Raw genomic sequence first — 12,130 nt, 5'->3', positions numbered from 1 at the left:
TAGTTTGTGTTGACACCGAGTGTGTGTAGTTTATGTTGTAACTAGTTTGTGTAGTTTATGTTGTAACTAGTTTGTGTTGACACCGAGTGTGTGTAGTTTATGTTGTAACTAGTTTGTGTTGACACCGAGTGTGTGTAGTTTATGTTGTAACTAGTTTGTGTTGACACCGAGTGTGTGTAGTTTATGTTGTAACTAGTTTGTGTTGTCACCGAGTATGTGTAGTTTATGTTGTAACTAGTTTGTGTTGACACCGAGTGTGTGTAGTTTATGTTGTAACTAGTTTGTGTTGTCACCGAGTGTGTGTAGTTTATGTTGTAACTAGTTTGTGTTGACACCGAGTGTGTGTAGTTTATGTTGTAACTAGTTTGTGTTGACACCGAGTGTGTGTAGTTTATGTTGTAACTAGTTTGTGTTGACACCGAGTGTGTGTAGTTTATGTTGTAACTAGTTTGTGTTGTCACCGAGTGTGTGTAGTTTATGTTGTAACTAGTTTGTGTAGTTTATGTTGTAACTAGTTTGTGTTGACACCGAGTGTGTGTAGTTTATGTTGTAACTAGTTTGTGTTGACACCGAGTGTGTGTAGTTTATGTTGTAACTAGTTTGTGTTGACACCGAGTGTGTGTAGTTTATGTTGTAACTAGTTTGTGTTGACACCGAGTGTGTGTAGTTTATGTTGTAACTAGTTTGTGTTGACACCGAGTGTGTGTAGTTTATGTTGTAACTAGTTTGTGTTGACACCGAGTGTGTGTAGTTTATGTTGTAACTAGTTTGTGTTGACACCGAGTGTGTGTAGTTTATGTTGTAACTAGTTTGTGTTGTCACCGAGTGTGTGTAGTTTATGTTGTAACTAGTTTGTGTTGACACCGAGTGTGTGTAGTTTATGTTGTAACTAGTTTGTGTTGTCACCGAGTGTGTGTAGTTTATGTTGTAACTAGTTTGTGTTGACACTGAGTGTGTGTAGTTTATGTTGTAACTAGTTTGTGTTGACACCGAGTGTGTGTAGTTTATGTTGTAACTAGTTTGTGTTGACACCGAGTGTGTGTAGTTTATGTTGTAACTAGTTTGTGTTGACACCGAGTGTGTGTAGTTTATGTTGTAACTAGTTTGTGTTGACACCGAGTGTGTGTAGTTTATGTTGTAACTAGTTTGTGTTGACACCGAGTGTGTGTAGTTTATGTTGTAACTAGTTTGTGTTGACACCGAGTGTGTGTAGTTTATGTTGTAACTAGTTTGTGTTGTCACCGAGTGTGTGTAGTTTATGTTGTAACTAGTTTGTGTTGACACCGAGTGTGTGTAGTTTATGTTGTCACTAGTTTGTTGTCTTCCATGTGTGTGTTGCTGAGTCACAGGGTCACGTGACAGGAAGTTGATTATTATAAACATGATTATGGATCAAAACAAACTTTCAGTTGTAAACATAACTTCGTCTCTGACGACAAAAGCAACTAAACACGCGTGTGGAAGAATCTCAGAGGTTTGATCATATTGACTTGAATATAACATTTTATTGATGAATCCATTCGTTTTGAATCATTTAATTTCATCATTTCTTCTGTTTACTGAAACGTTTATGTTTTTATCATAATTTAATTCAAACTATTTCAATTAAAGAACATTTATCATTGAATTATTAAAATATCAAATTGTAAAATAAATAAATACATTTGAAAATATTCAAATTCAATTGTTGACAAATCATCAAACTCTTATAAAATAAATGATATTTTCAACATTAAAATGTTAATTCAACATATGGTGATCCAGTCGCACATGAACTACACAACTATGTACACAAACACACACACGACATGTACTTCACAGCAACACTTTGTTATGGCTTCGACGTCTATTTACACTGCAGGAGGAACGACTCGTGACTCGACTCACGGCGACTTCCTGTGACTCGTGACTCACGGGCGACTACATGCATCATTACTGAAGACTCACATCCGTGTCACTCCACAAACCATCCCTCACAGTCTCGTGTTATTACTCTCCGGCGAGGAAATCTCTCATCCCGAGTCGCCGCAGCAGGAGGGAAGACGGCGGCAGGAAGTGAAGGCGCATTAAGGAAACGCTGCGGCGGCGAGGAAGTCATTTGTTTGGTTGAAGCGTTAAAGCTTGACACACCGAGTCCTACAGACCCGCGCGAGGCTCACATGATGCTGATGCTGCGGTTCAGCTCGCACTGGCCGTTGTTGTTGTTGTTGTTGGGGTTGCGGCGACTCATGGGGGGCGTGGCCACCGAGCCGTCGCCGGGGCAACCGTGCTGGAGCAGGATGTCGACGCATTCTTGACTCCCGGCTCGTCGAGCGTAAGACAGCGGCGTCTGACCGCGAGCCTCACGACTCTTCACGTCCACGCCGTACTGTGGAGAGAGTCAGAGTCAGAGCCACTCGTAGTAACACTCGTGAGTATCTTGTAGTAATACTTGTGAGTATCTTGTAGTAACACTCGTGAGTATCTTGTAGTAACACTTGTGAGTATCTTGTAGTAACACTCGTGAGTATCTTGTAGTAACACTCGTGAGTATCTTGTAGTAACACTCGTGAGTATCTTGTAGTAACACTCGTGAGTATCTTGTAGTAACACTCGTGAGTATCTTGTAGTAACACTCGTGAGTATCTTGTAGTAACACTCGTGAGTATCTTGTAGTAACACTCGTGAGTATCTTGTAGTAACACTTGTGAGTATCTTGTAGTAACACTTGTGAGTATCTTGTAGTAACACTCGGGAGTATCTTGTAGTAACACTCGTGAGTATCTTGTAGTAACACTTGTGAGTATCTTGTAGTAACACTCGTGAGTATCTTGTAGTAACACTCGTGAGTATCTTGTAGTAACACTTGTGAGTATCTTGTAGTAACACTCGTAAGTATCTTGTAGTAACACTCGTGAGTATCTTGTAGTAACACTTGTGAGTATCTTGTAGTAACACTTGTGAGTATCTTGTAGTAACACTCGGGAGTATCTTGTAGTAACACTCGTAAGTATCTTGTAGTAACACTCGTGAGTATCTTGTAGTAACACTCGGGAGTATCTTGTAGTAACACTCGGGAGTATCTTCGTAGTAACCGTCGTAAGTATCTTGTAGTAACACTCGGGAGTATCTTCGTAGTAACCGTCGTAAGTATCTTGTAGTAACACTCGGGAGTATCTTGTAGTAACACTCGTAAGTATCTTGTAGTAACACTCGTAAGTATCTTGTAGTAACACTCGGGAGTATCTTTTAGTAACACTTGTGAGTATCTTGTAGTAAGATAGTAGTAACACTCATGAGTATCTCGTAGTAAGATAGTAGTAACACTCGTGAGTATCTCGTAGTAAGATAGTAGTAACACTCGTGAGTATCTCGTAGTAAGATAGTAGTAACACTCGTGAGTATCTCGTAGTAAGATAGTAGTAACACTCGTGAGTATCTCGTAGTAAGATAGTAGTAACACTCGTGAGTATCTCGTAGTAAGATAGTAGTAACACTCGTGAGTATCTCGTAGTAAGATAGTAGTAACACTCGTGAGTATCTCGTAGTAAGATAGTAGTAACACTCATGAGTATCTCGTAGTAAGATAGTAGTAACACTCGTGAGTATCTCGTAGTAAGATAGTAGTAACACTCGTGAGTATCTCGTAGTAAGATAGTAGTAACACTCGTGAGTATCTCGTAGTAAGATAGAAGTAACACTCGTGAGTATCTCGTAGTAAGATAGAAGTAACACTCGTGAGTATCTCGTAGTAAGATAGAAGTAACACTCGTGAGTATCTCGTAGTAAGATAGTAGTAACACTCGTGAGTATCTCGTAGTAAGATAGAAGTAACACTCGTGAGTATCTCGTAGTAAGATAGTAGTAACACTCGTGAGTATCTCGTAGTAAGATAGAAGTAACACTCGTGAGTATCTCGTAGTAAGATAGTAGTAACACTCGTGAGTATCTCGTAGTAAGATAGTAGTAACACTCGTGAGTATCTCGTAGTAAGATAGTAGTAACACTCGTGAGTATCTCGTAGTAAGATAGTAGTAACACTCGTGAGTATCTCGTAGTAAGATAGTAGTAACACTCGTGAGTATCTCGTAGTAAGATAGTAGTAACACTCGTGAGTATCTCGTAGTACTACTGGTGACTGACCCAGACCAGCAGCTGAGTGAGGACCACGTTGCTCATGGCACAGGACAGATGTAAAGCCGATCTTCCGTCTCCGTCTCCGTACGTCTCGTTCACTTCTTCTTTGTTCCCGTGAGCGAGCAGCAGCACCACCAGCCTCAGGTCGTCTTCCACCACCGCGCGCAGCAGCTGCTGACCCAGAGGAACGTCTGAGGCCGGCAGAGGAACCAGGAACGTCTTCTGCTCGTACTTCGCTCGGATCCAGCGTTCCTTCTCCTCCCTGGAGACAAGGTCAGAGGTCAGCTGTGAGGCTGTCGCCTAGCAACACCTGGAGGCGCTTGATTCTATGACACACAACTGAACACGCAACTGAACACGCAACTGAACACGCAACTGAACACGCAACTGAACACGCAACTGAACACGCAACTGAACACGCAACTGAACACGCAACTGAACACGCAACTGAACACGCAACTGAACACGCAACTGAACACGCAACTGAACACACAACTGAACACACAACTGAACACGCAACTGAACACACAACTGAACACGCAACTGAACACGCAACTGAACACGCAACTGAACACGCAACTGAACACGCCACTGAACACACAACAGCTTCAACACTGCTTTCACTGAGAGGGTGTGAGATGACAATGAAGCACCACTTGAACAGTTCATTATAGAAGCTGGTTAAGAAGTTGTGTAGTTGTTAAGAAGTTGTGTAGTTGTTAAGAAGTTGTGTAGTTGTTAAGGTGTGTACTTGTTAAGAGGTTGTGTAGTTGTTAAGAAGTTGTGTGGTTGTTAAGGTTTGTACTTGATAAGAAGTTGTGTAGTTGTTAAGAAGTTGTGTAGTTGTTAAGGTGTGTACTTGTTAAGAGGTTGTGTAGTTGTTAAGAAGTTGTGTGGTTGTTAAGGTTTGTACTTGTTAAGAAGTTGTGTAGTTGTTAAGAAGTTGTGTAGTTCAATATTTGAATTCATAGTATTTGAATTCAATATAAATGTATAAAAGTGTCTCCAGACCAAACCAACAGAACTCAGAGCTACTGATCAAACTCTCAACCAATCATGTGACTTTATTTTTTAATTATCTTTACAATAATATTAAAACTTTTTATTACATTTGGAATATTTTAATATTTACACGTGGATTTATTTCAAAAATATATATTTTTTAATTTGAATTATTCACTAAACAAGATCAAAGTTTCAACATTTGAAATATTGTTGTGAAGCTCAAACACTGGTTTCACTGAGAGGGTGTGAGACGACAGTTGTGTTGAGTTCATGTGCGTCAGTGCAGCTTCACACGCGCACCAACATGACTAAAGTACACAAATAATACACAACAATCACAGGTGTGTCAGGAACAGGCGTCTTAAACGATGACAACGATGAAGGTAACGAGTCTGCAAAGGTTACTCGTCCAGAAACATGTGGACAATAAAGGTTTATCTGTCGCCCGTCACTCGCCCGTCACTCGCCCGTCACTCTCCTGTCACTCTCCTGTCACTCTCCTGTCACTCTCCTGCGACGGTCCTCCTACAAAAGAGTGTCTGGGACTGCAGTCCCGCGGGACGACCGGACCTGTGTCCGGTCTGGAGCTGAATGGCGGCGCCGAGGGTCGAGAACAGAGAAGGTCCAGGATCGTATCGTCCAATAACAGAGAGAATCAGCGTCAACACTGAGCATGCTCAGTGAGACTCGACCCCGTGACCTGCTGCCGGCGATAAGAGTCTGTTGTGAGTCTGAGTGACAGACGAGAAGGTTAGTGTGACGAGTTCTCTCTCCGGGGAACCAACACTGAGAACCTTCGCCGCTCAGAAGATACACAAGAAGATTTGATACCAAGAACCATTTACAAACATACGACAACATACGACAACATACGACAACATACGACAACATACGACAACATACGACAACATACGACAACATACGAAAACATACGACAACATACGACAACATACGACAACATACGACAACATACGACAACATACGACAACATACGACAACATACGACAACATACGACAACATACGACAACATACGACAACATACGACAACATACGACAACATACGACAACATACGACAACATACGACAACATACGAAAACATACGACAACATACGAAAACATACGAAAACATACGAAAACATACGACAACATACGACAACATACGACAACATACGAAAACATACGACAACATACGAAAACATACGAAAACATACGAAAACATACGACAACATACGAAAACATACGAAAACATACGAAAACATACGAAAACATACGAAAACATACGAAAACATGAAAACATATAAATATATTCATTACTGAAGATATTTAATCAAACAATTTTCAACTATAATCAAAAAAATTTCAACTGTAATCAAACAATTTAAACTATAATCAAACAATTTTCAACTAAAATCAAACAATTTTCAACTAAAATCAAACAATTTAAACTATAATCAAACAATTTAAACTATAGTCAAACAATTTTCAACTATAATCCAACAATTTCCAACTATAATCAAACAATTTTCAACTAAAATCCAACAATTTTCAGGTATAATCAAAACAATTTTCAACTAAAATCCAACAATTTTCAACTATAATCAAACAATTTAAACTATAATCAAACAATTTTCAACTATAATCAAAACAATTTTCAACTAAAATCCAACAATTTTCAACTATAATCAAACAATTTTCAACTAAAATCCAACAATTTTCAACTATAATCAAAACAATTTTCAACTATAATCAAACAATTTTCAACTAAAATCCAACAATTTTCAACTATAATCAAAACAATTTTCAACTAAAATCCAACAATTTTCAACTATAATCAAACAATTTAAACTATAATCAAACAATTTTCAACTATAATCAAAACAATTTTCAACTAAAATCCAACAATTTTCAACTATAATCAAACAATTTTCAACTAAAATCCAACAATTTTCAACTATAATCAAAACAATTTTCAACTATAATCCAACAATTTCCAACTATAATCAAACAATTTTCAACTAAAATCCAACAATTTTCAACTAAAATCAAACAATTTAAACTATAATCAAACAATTTTCAACTAAAATCCAACAATTTTCAACTAAAATCAGACAATTTAAACTATAATCAAACAATTTTCAACTATAATCAAACAATTTAAACTATAATCAAACAATTTTCAACTATAATCAAACAATTTTCATCTATAATCAAACAATTTTCAACTGTAATCAAACAATTTAAACTATAATCAAACAATTTAAACTATAATCAAACAATTTTCAACTATAATCAAACAATTTTCAACTATAATCAAACAATTTTCAACTGTAATCAAACAATTTTCAACTATAATCAAACAATTTTCAACTATAAACAAACAATTTTCAACTATAATCAAACAATTTTCAACTATAATCAAACAATTTTCAACTAAAATCAAACAATTTAAACTATAATCAAACAATTTAAACTATAATCAAACAATTTTCAACTATAATCAAACAATTTTCAACTATAATCAAACAATTTTCAACTGTAATCAAACAATTTTCAACTATAATCAAACAATTTTCAACTATAAACAAACAATTTTCAACTATAATCAAACAATTTTCAACTATAATCAAACAATTTTCAACTGTAATCAAACAATTTTCAACTATAATCAAACAATTTTCAACTATAAACAAACAATTTTCAACTATAATCAAACAATTTTCAACTATAATCAAACAATTTTCAACTATAATCAAACAATTTTCAACTAAAATCAAACAATTTCAACTATAATCAAACAATTTAAACTATAATCAAACAATTTTCAACTATAATCAAACAATTTTCAACTAAAATCAAACAATTTAAACTATAATCAAACAATTTTCAACTATAATCAAACAATTTAAACTATAATCAAACAATTTTCAACTAGAATCAAACAATTTTCAACTAAAATCAAACAATTTTCAACTATAATCAAACAATTTTCAACTATAATCAAACAATTTTCAACTAAAATCCAATTATTTGAGATATTTTAACTCAAGGGATGAGTTGTGTTTCTAGTTCACTCCTCACGGGTCTCCATCTCCTCGCTGCGACCCTAACTAGCCGGTGAAGGAACATCATGTCACTGAACATCAGGTTACATTTGTCGCTGCAGCTCAAGTCATTGTTCGACACGTCAGAGTTCTACGGTCGACGACCTCATGGACCATCAAGTCTTCACGAGGCTGACCATGAAGGACGAGACTCGAGGACCTCCTGCTCCAGCATCTCCAGCCAGAGGAGACCAGGAAGAAGACAGAAGTGGATCCTGAGCGAGGAGATGATGGAGTCGCGACGATCAATGAGGCAGAACGTTGAGACAAAGACATTAACGTCAACATCTCAGAGCCTTGAGTCACAAACAGGATCAGATCTTCTGAGCACCAGAGGAAATGAGATGCTAATCTCTTTTGTTGGGGTCTCATGCAAACATTGAGACATTCGGGGGATTCAAACCTTTAAAGACACTTCCTCTCCGCGGGGGGAAGAAAAACAAGTGACGAGTGAAAGAGAGAAGTTTCTAAAGTGTGGAAACATCTCGACTGGAGAAGAAACGTTTGGCAAACAAATCCTGGAGAAGATTGAGAAGAACTGAAGCCTCCGTAGATGAAGAGGAAGTTGACTCACAAAATAAAAGCCTTTGTTTTAAAATAATCTGAGGAATTAACGCTTTTTTTAAGTTACATCAACTGTTATATGATGTTATATTTGCTTCTTTATTCGTCTCAGTTCTCATTGAAAACTGACTGTAATTAAAAGATACATTTTATTTATTTGTCTCTATTGTGTCTCGTGATTAAAACAATTTCTAAACATGTTCTTAACATGTTTTTCTTTACGTTCTATGACGAGACGTCGTCGATAAAAAGTCTTTCAAAACTGAAATGTTGCTCTTTGTCAAGAAAAACATAAAAAACTTCAAGTGACGAGTGAAGAAAACTGTGACTCATGGATTTACTTCACACTCAGTTGATTGATTTGACTCTTGGGGCTCTTGGTTAACAGGCTATCAGGCTAACTAGTTGAAAGGCTAACAAGCTAACAAGCTATAGGGCTAACAAGCTATAAGGCTAACAAGCTATCGGGCTCACAGTCTAACAAGCTATAAGGCTAACAAGCAATCAGGCTAACATATAAGTAAGTAATAAAGTCATTTCTATTTGTATAGAGCTTTTCCAGACCAGGGTCACAAAGCGCTTAAACAATCAAAACAATACTCAATAAAATATATACTTTAAAGGACAAGATACTTATCTTGACCTTTAAAATATAAGGCTAACAAGCTATCAGGCTAACATGCTCACAGGCTAACAGGCTATAAGGCTAACAAACTATCAGGCTCACAGGCTAACAGGCTATAGGGCTAACAAGCCATCAGGCTAACATGCTCACACGCTAACAAGCTATCAGGCTCACAGGCTAACAGGCTATAGGGCTAACATGCTCACACGCTAACAAGCTATCAGGTTCACAGGCTAACAGGCTATAGGGCTAACAAGCCATCAAGCTAACATGCTCACACGATAACAAGCTATCAGGCTCACAGGCTAACAGGCTATAAGGCTAACAAACTATCAGGCTCACAGGCTAACAGGCTATAGGGCTAACATGCTCACACGCTAACAAGCTATCAGGCTCACAGGCTAACAGGCTATAGGGCTAACAAGTCTTCAGGCTAACATGCTCACACGCTAATAAGCTATCAGGCTCACAGGCTAACAGGCTATAAGGCTAACAAACTATCAGGCTCACAGGCTAACAGGCTATAGGGCTAACAAGCCATCAGGCTAACATGCTCACAGGCTAACAGGCTATAGGGCTAACAAGCCATCAGGCTAACATGCTCACACGCTAATAAGCTATCAGGCTCACAGGCTAACAGGCTATAAGGCTAACAAACTATCAGGCTCACAGGCTATAGCGCTAACAAGCCATCAGGCTAACATGCTCACACGCTAATAAGCTATCAGGCTCACAGGCTAACAGGCTATAAGGCTAACAAACTATCAGGCTCACAGGCTAACAGGCTATAGGGCTAACAAGCCATCATGCTAACATGCTCACACGCTAATAAGCTATCAGGCTCACAGGCTAACAGGCTATAAGGCTTACAAACTATCAGGCTCACAGGCTAACAGGCTATAGCGCTAACAAGCCATCAGGCTAACATGCTCACACGCTAATAAGCTATCAGGCTCACAGGCTAACAGGCTATAAGGCTAACAAACTATCAGGCTCACAGGCTAACAGGCTATAGCGCTAACAAGCCATCAGGCTAACATGCTCACACGCTAACAAGCTATCAGGCTCACAGGCTAACAGTGGTGCCCCACAAGACTCTTCTAATTCTATTAGCTTCAGAGTGAGCGATGCATCCTGACCCTGACTTAATTAAGTGGCAAATGGCGGAATGATTCTCCTCGGCCGGCCCACGAGTCAAGAACACATGAGTGCGTCCACAGAAAGCAGGACAAACAAGGGTCATTAGTCAAGCTCGGGCGACAAAGGCCAACAGGAATTTATAGGAAGGGAGGCCGAGACGAGGGGGCGGAGCCAGAGCCGCGAGTCAAAGGAGCGTCGAGGACGAGGAGGACGAGGAGGACCAGGAGGACGAGGAGGACGAGGAGGACGAGGAGGACGAGGAGGAAGTCCGTCCCACCAGACCTCCTGAACAATCACCTCCTCCTTTCTTCTCCTGGAGGGAGATAAGGGGGGACCGGCCTGGACCTCACAGTCCTGATGCTTCTTCGCTCCACAGCGAGAGAGAAGATAAAGGTCCGTGACATCAAAGGTTGCCATGGCCACAGATGAAGCAGCTCAGTAAACGCTCGGGCCGGACAGATCACGCCCCTGCGGTGACGCTACAGTGGACACGAGCGGTGGGTGTCGCGACCAGATGGTGAAGCTATGGTGACGTTCATGAGCTCGTCATGATGGAAGAACTGTTGACCCCGATGACCTTCAACCTCATCACCATAGCTAGCTGGTTAGCCAGTTAGCTCGACTTGAACGTACGACACCAGGAAGTGACGTCACAATTAAAACTACAACTTTAATGTTTCAAGAACATCTTGTTTGTCTTTCTTGCTACGAAGTTGATTTGTTTTCCAAGATGGCAGCGTTTTTACATGTTTAAATAAACTATTAACTACACAAATTATTGACTATACATGATCACATGACACACATACATGATCACATGACACACATACATGTTCACATGACATACATGATCACATGACACACATACATGATCACATGACACACATTCATGATCACATGACACACATACATGATCACATGACACACATTCATGATCACATGACACACATACATGATCACATGACACACATACATGATCACATGACACACATACATGATCACATGACACACATACATGATCACATGACACACATACATGATCACATGACACACATACATGATCACATGACACACATACATGATCACATGACACACATACATGTTCACATGACACACATACATGATCACATGACACACATACATGATCACATGACACACATACATGATCACATGACACACATACATGATCAAATGACACACATACATGATCACATGACACACATACATGATCATATGACACACATACATGATCACATGACACACATACATGATCACATGACACACATACATGATCACATGACACACATACATGATCACATGACACACATACATGATCACATGACACACATACATGATCACATGACATACATGATCACATGACACACATACATGATCACATGACACATATACATGTTCACATGACATACATACATGATCACATGATACACATACATGATCACATGACACACATACATGATCACATGACACACATACATGTTCACATGACATACATACATGATCACATGCTACACATACATGATCACATGACATACATACATGATCACATGACACACATA

At 38.9% G+C, this 12,130-nt stretch overlaps 1 protein-coding gene across 1 annotated transcript in view; it reads right to left on the bottom strand.

Annotated features, from left to right (window-relative positions):
• Positions 1-773: 773 nt before the first annotated feature.
• agap3 (ArfGAP with GTPase domain, ankyrin repeat and PH domain 3) overlaps positions 774-12,130 on the bottom strand; it is a 114,418-nt gene continuing 103,061 nt past the window's right edge. The window contains exons 17-18 of the mRNA XM_087810675.1: positions 4,123-4,378; positions 774-2,368 (exon numbers count right to left, since the gene is read on the bottom strand). Coding sequence (XP_087666801.1) covers positions 2,156-2,368; positions 4,123-4,378 — 469 coding nt within the window. The 3' untranslated portion in view covers positions 774-2,155. The remainder of the gene's footprint in view (positions 2,369-4,122; positions 4,379-12,130) is intronic.

This window comes from Callionymus lyra, chromosome 16 (assembly GCF_982586985.1).
Source record: "Callionymus lyra chromosome 16, fCalLyr1.hap1.1, whole genome shotgun sequence".
NCBI lineage: Eukaryota > Metazoa > Chordata > Actinopteri > Syngnathiformes > Callionymidae > Callionymus > Callionymus lyra.
This window is presented reverse-complemented; position numbering and strand designations above follow the sequence as displayed.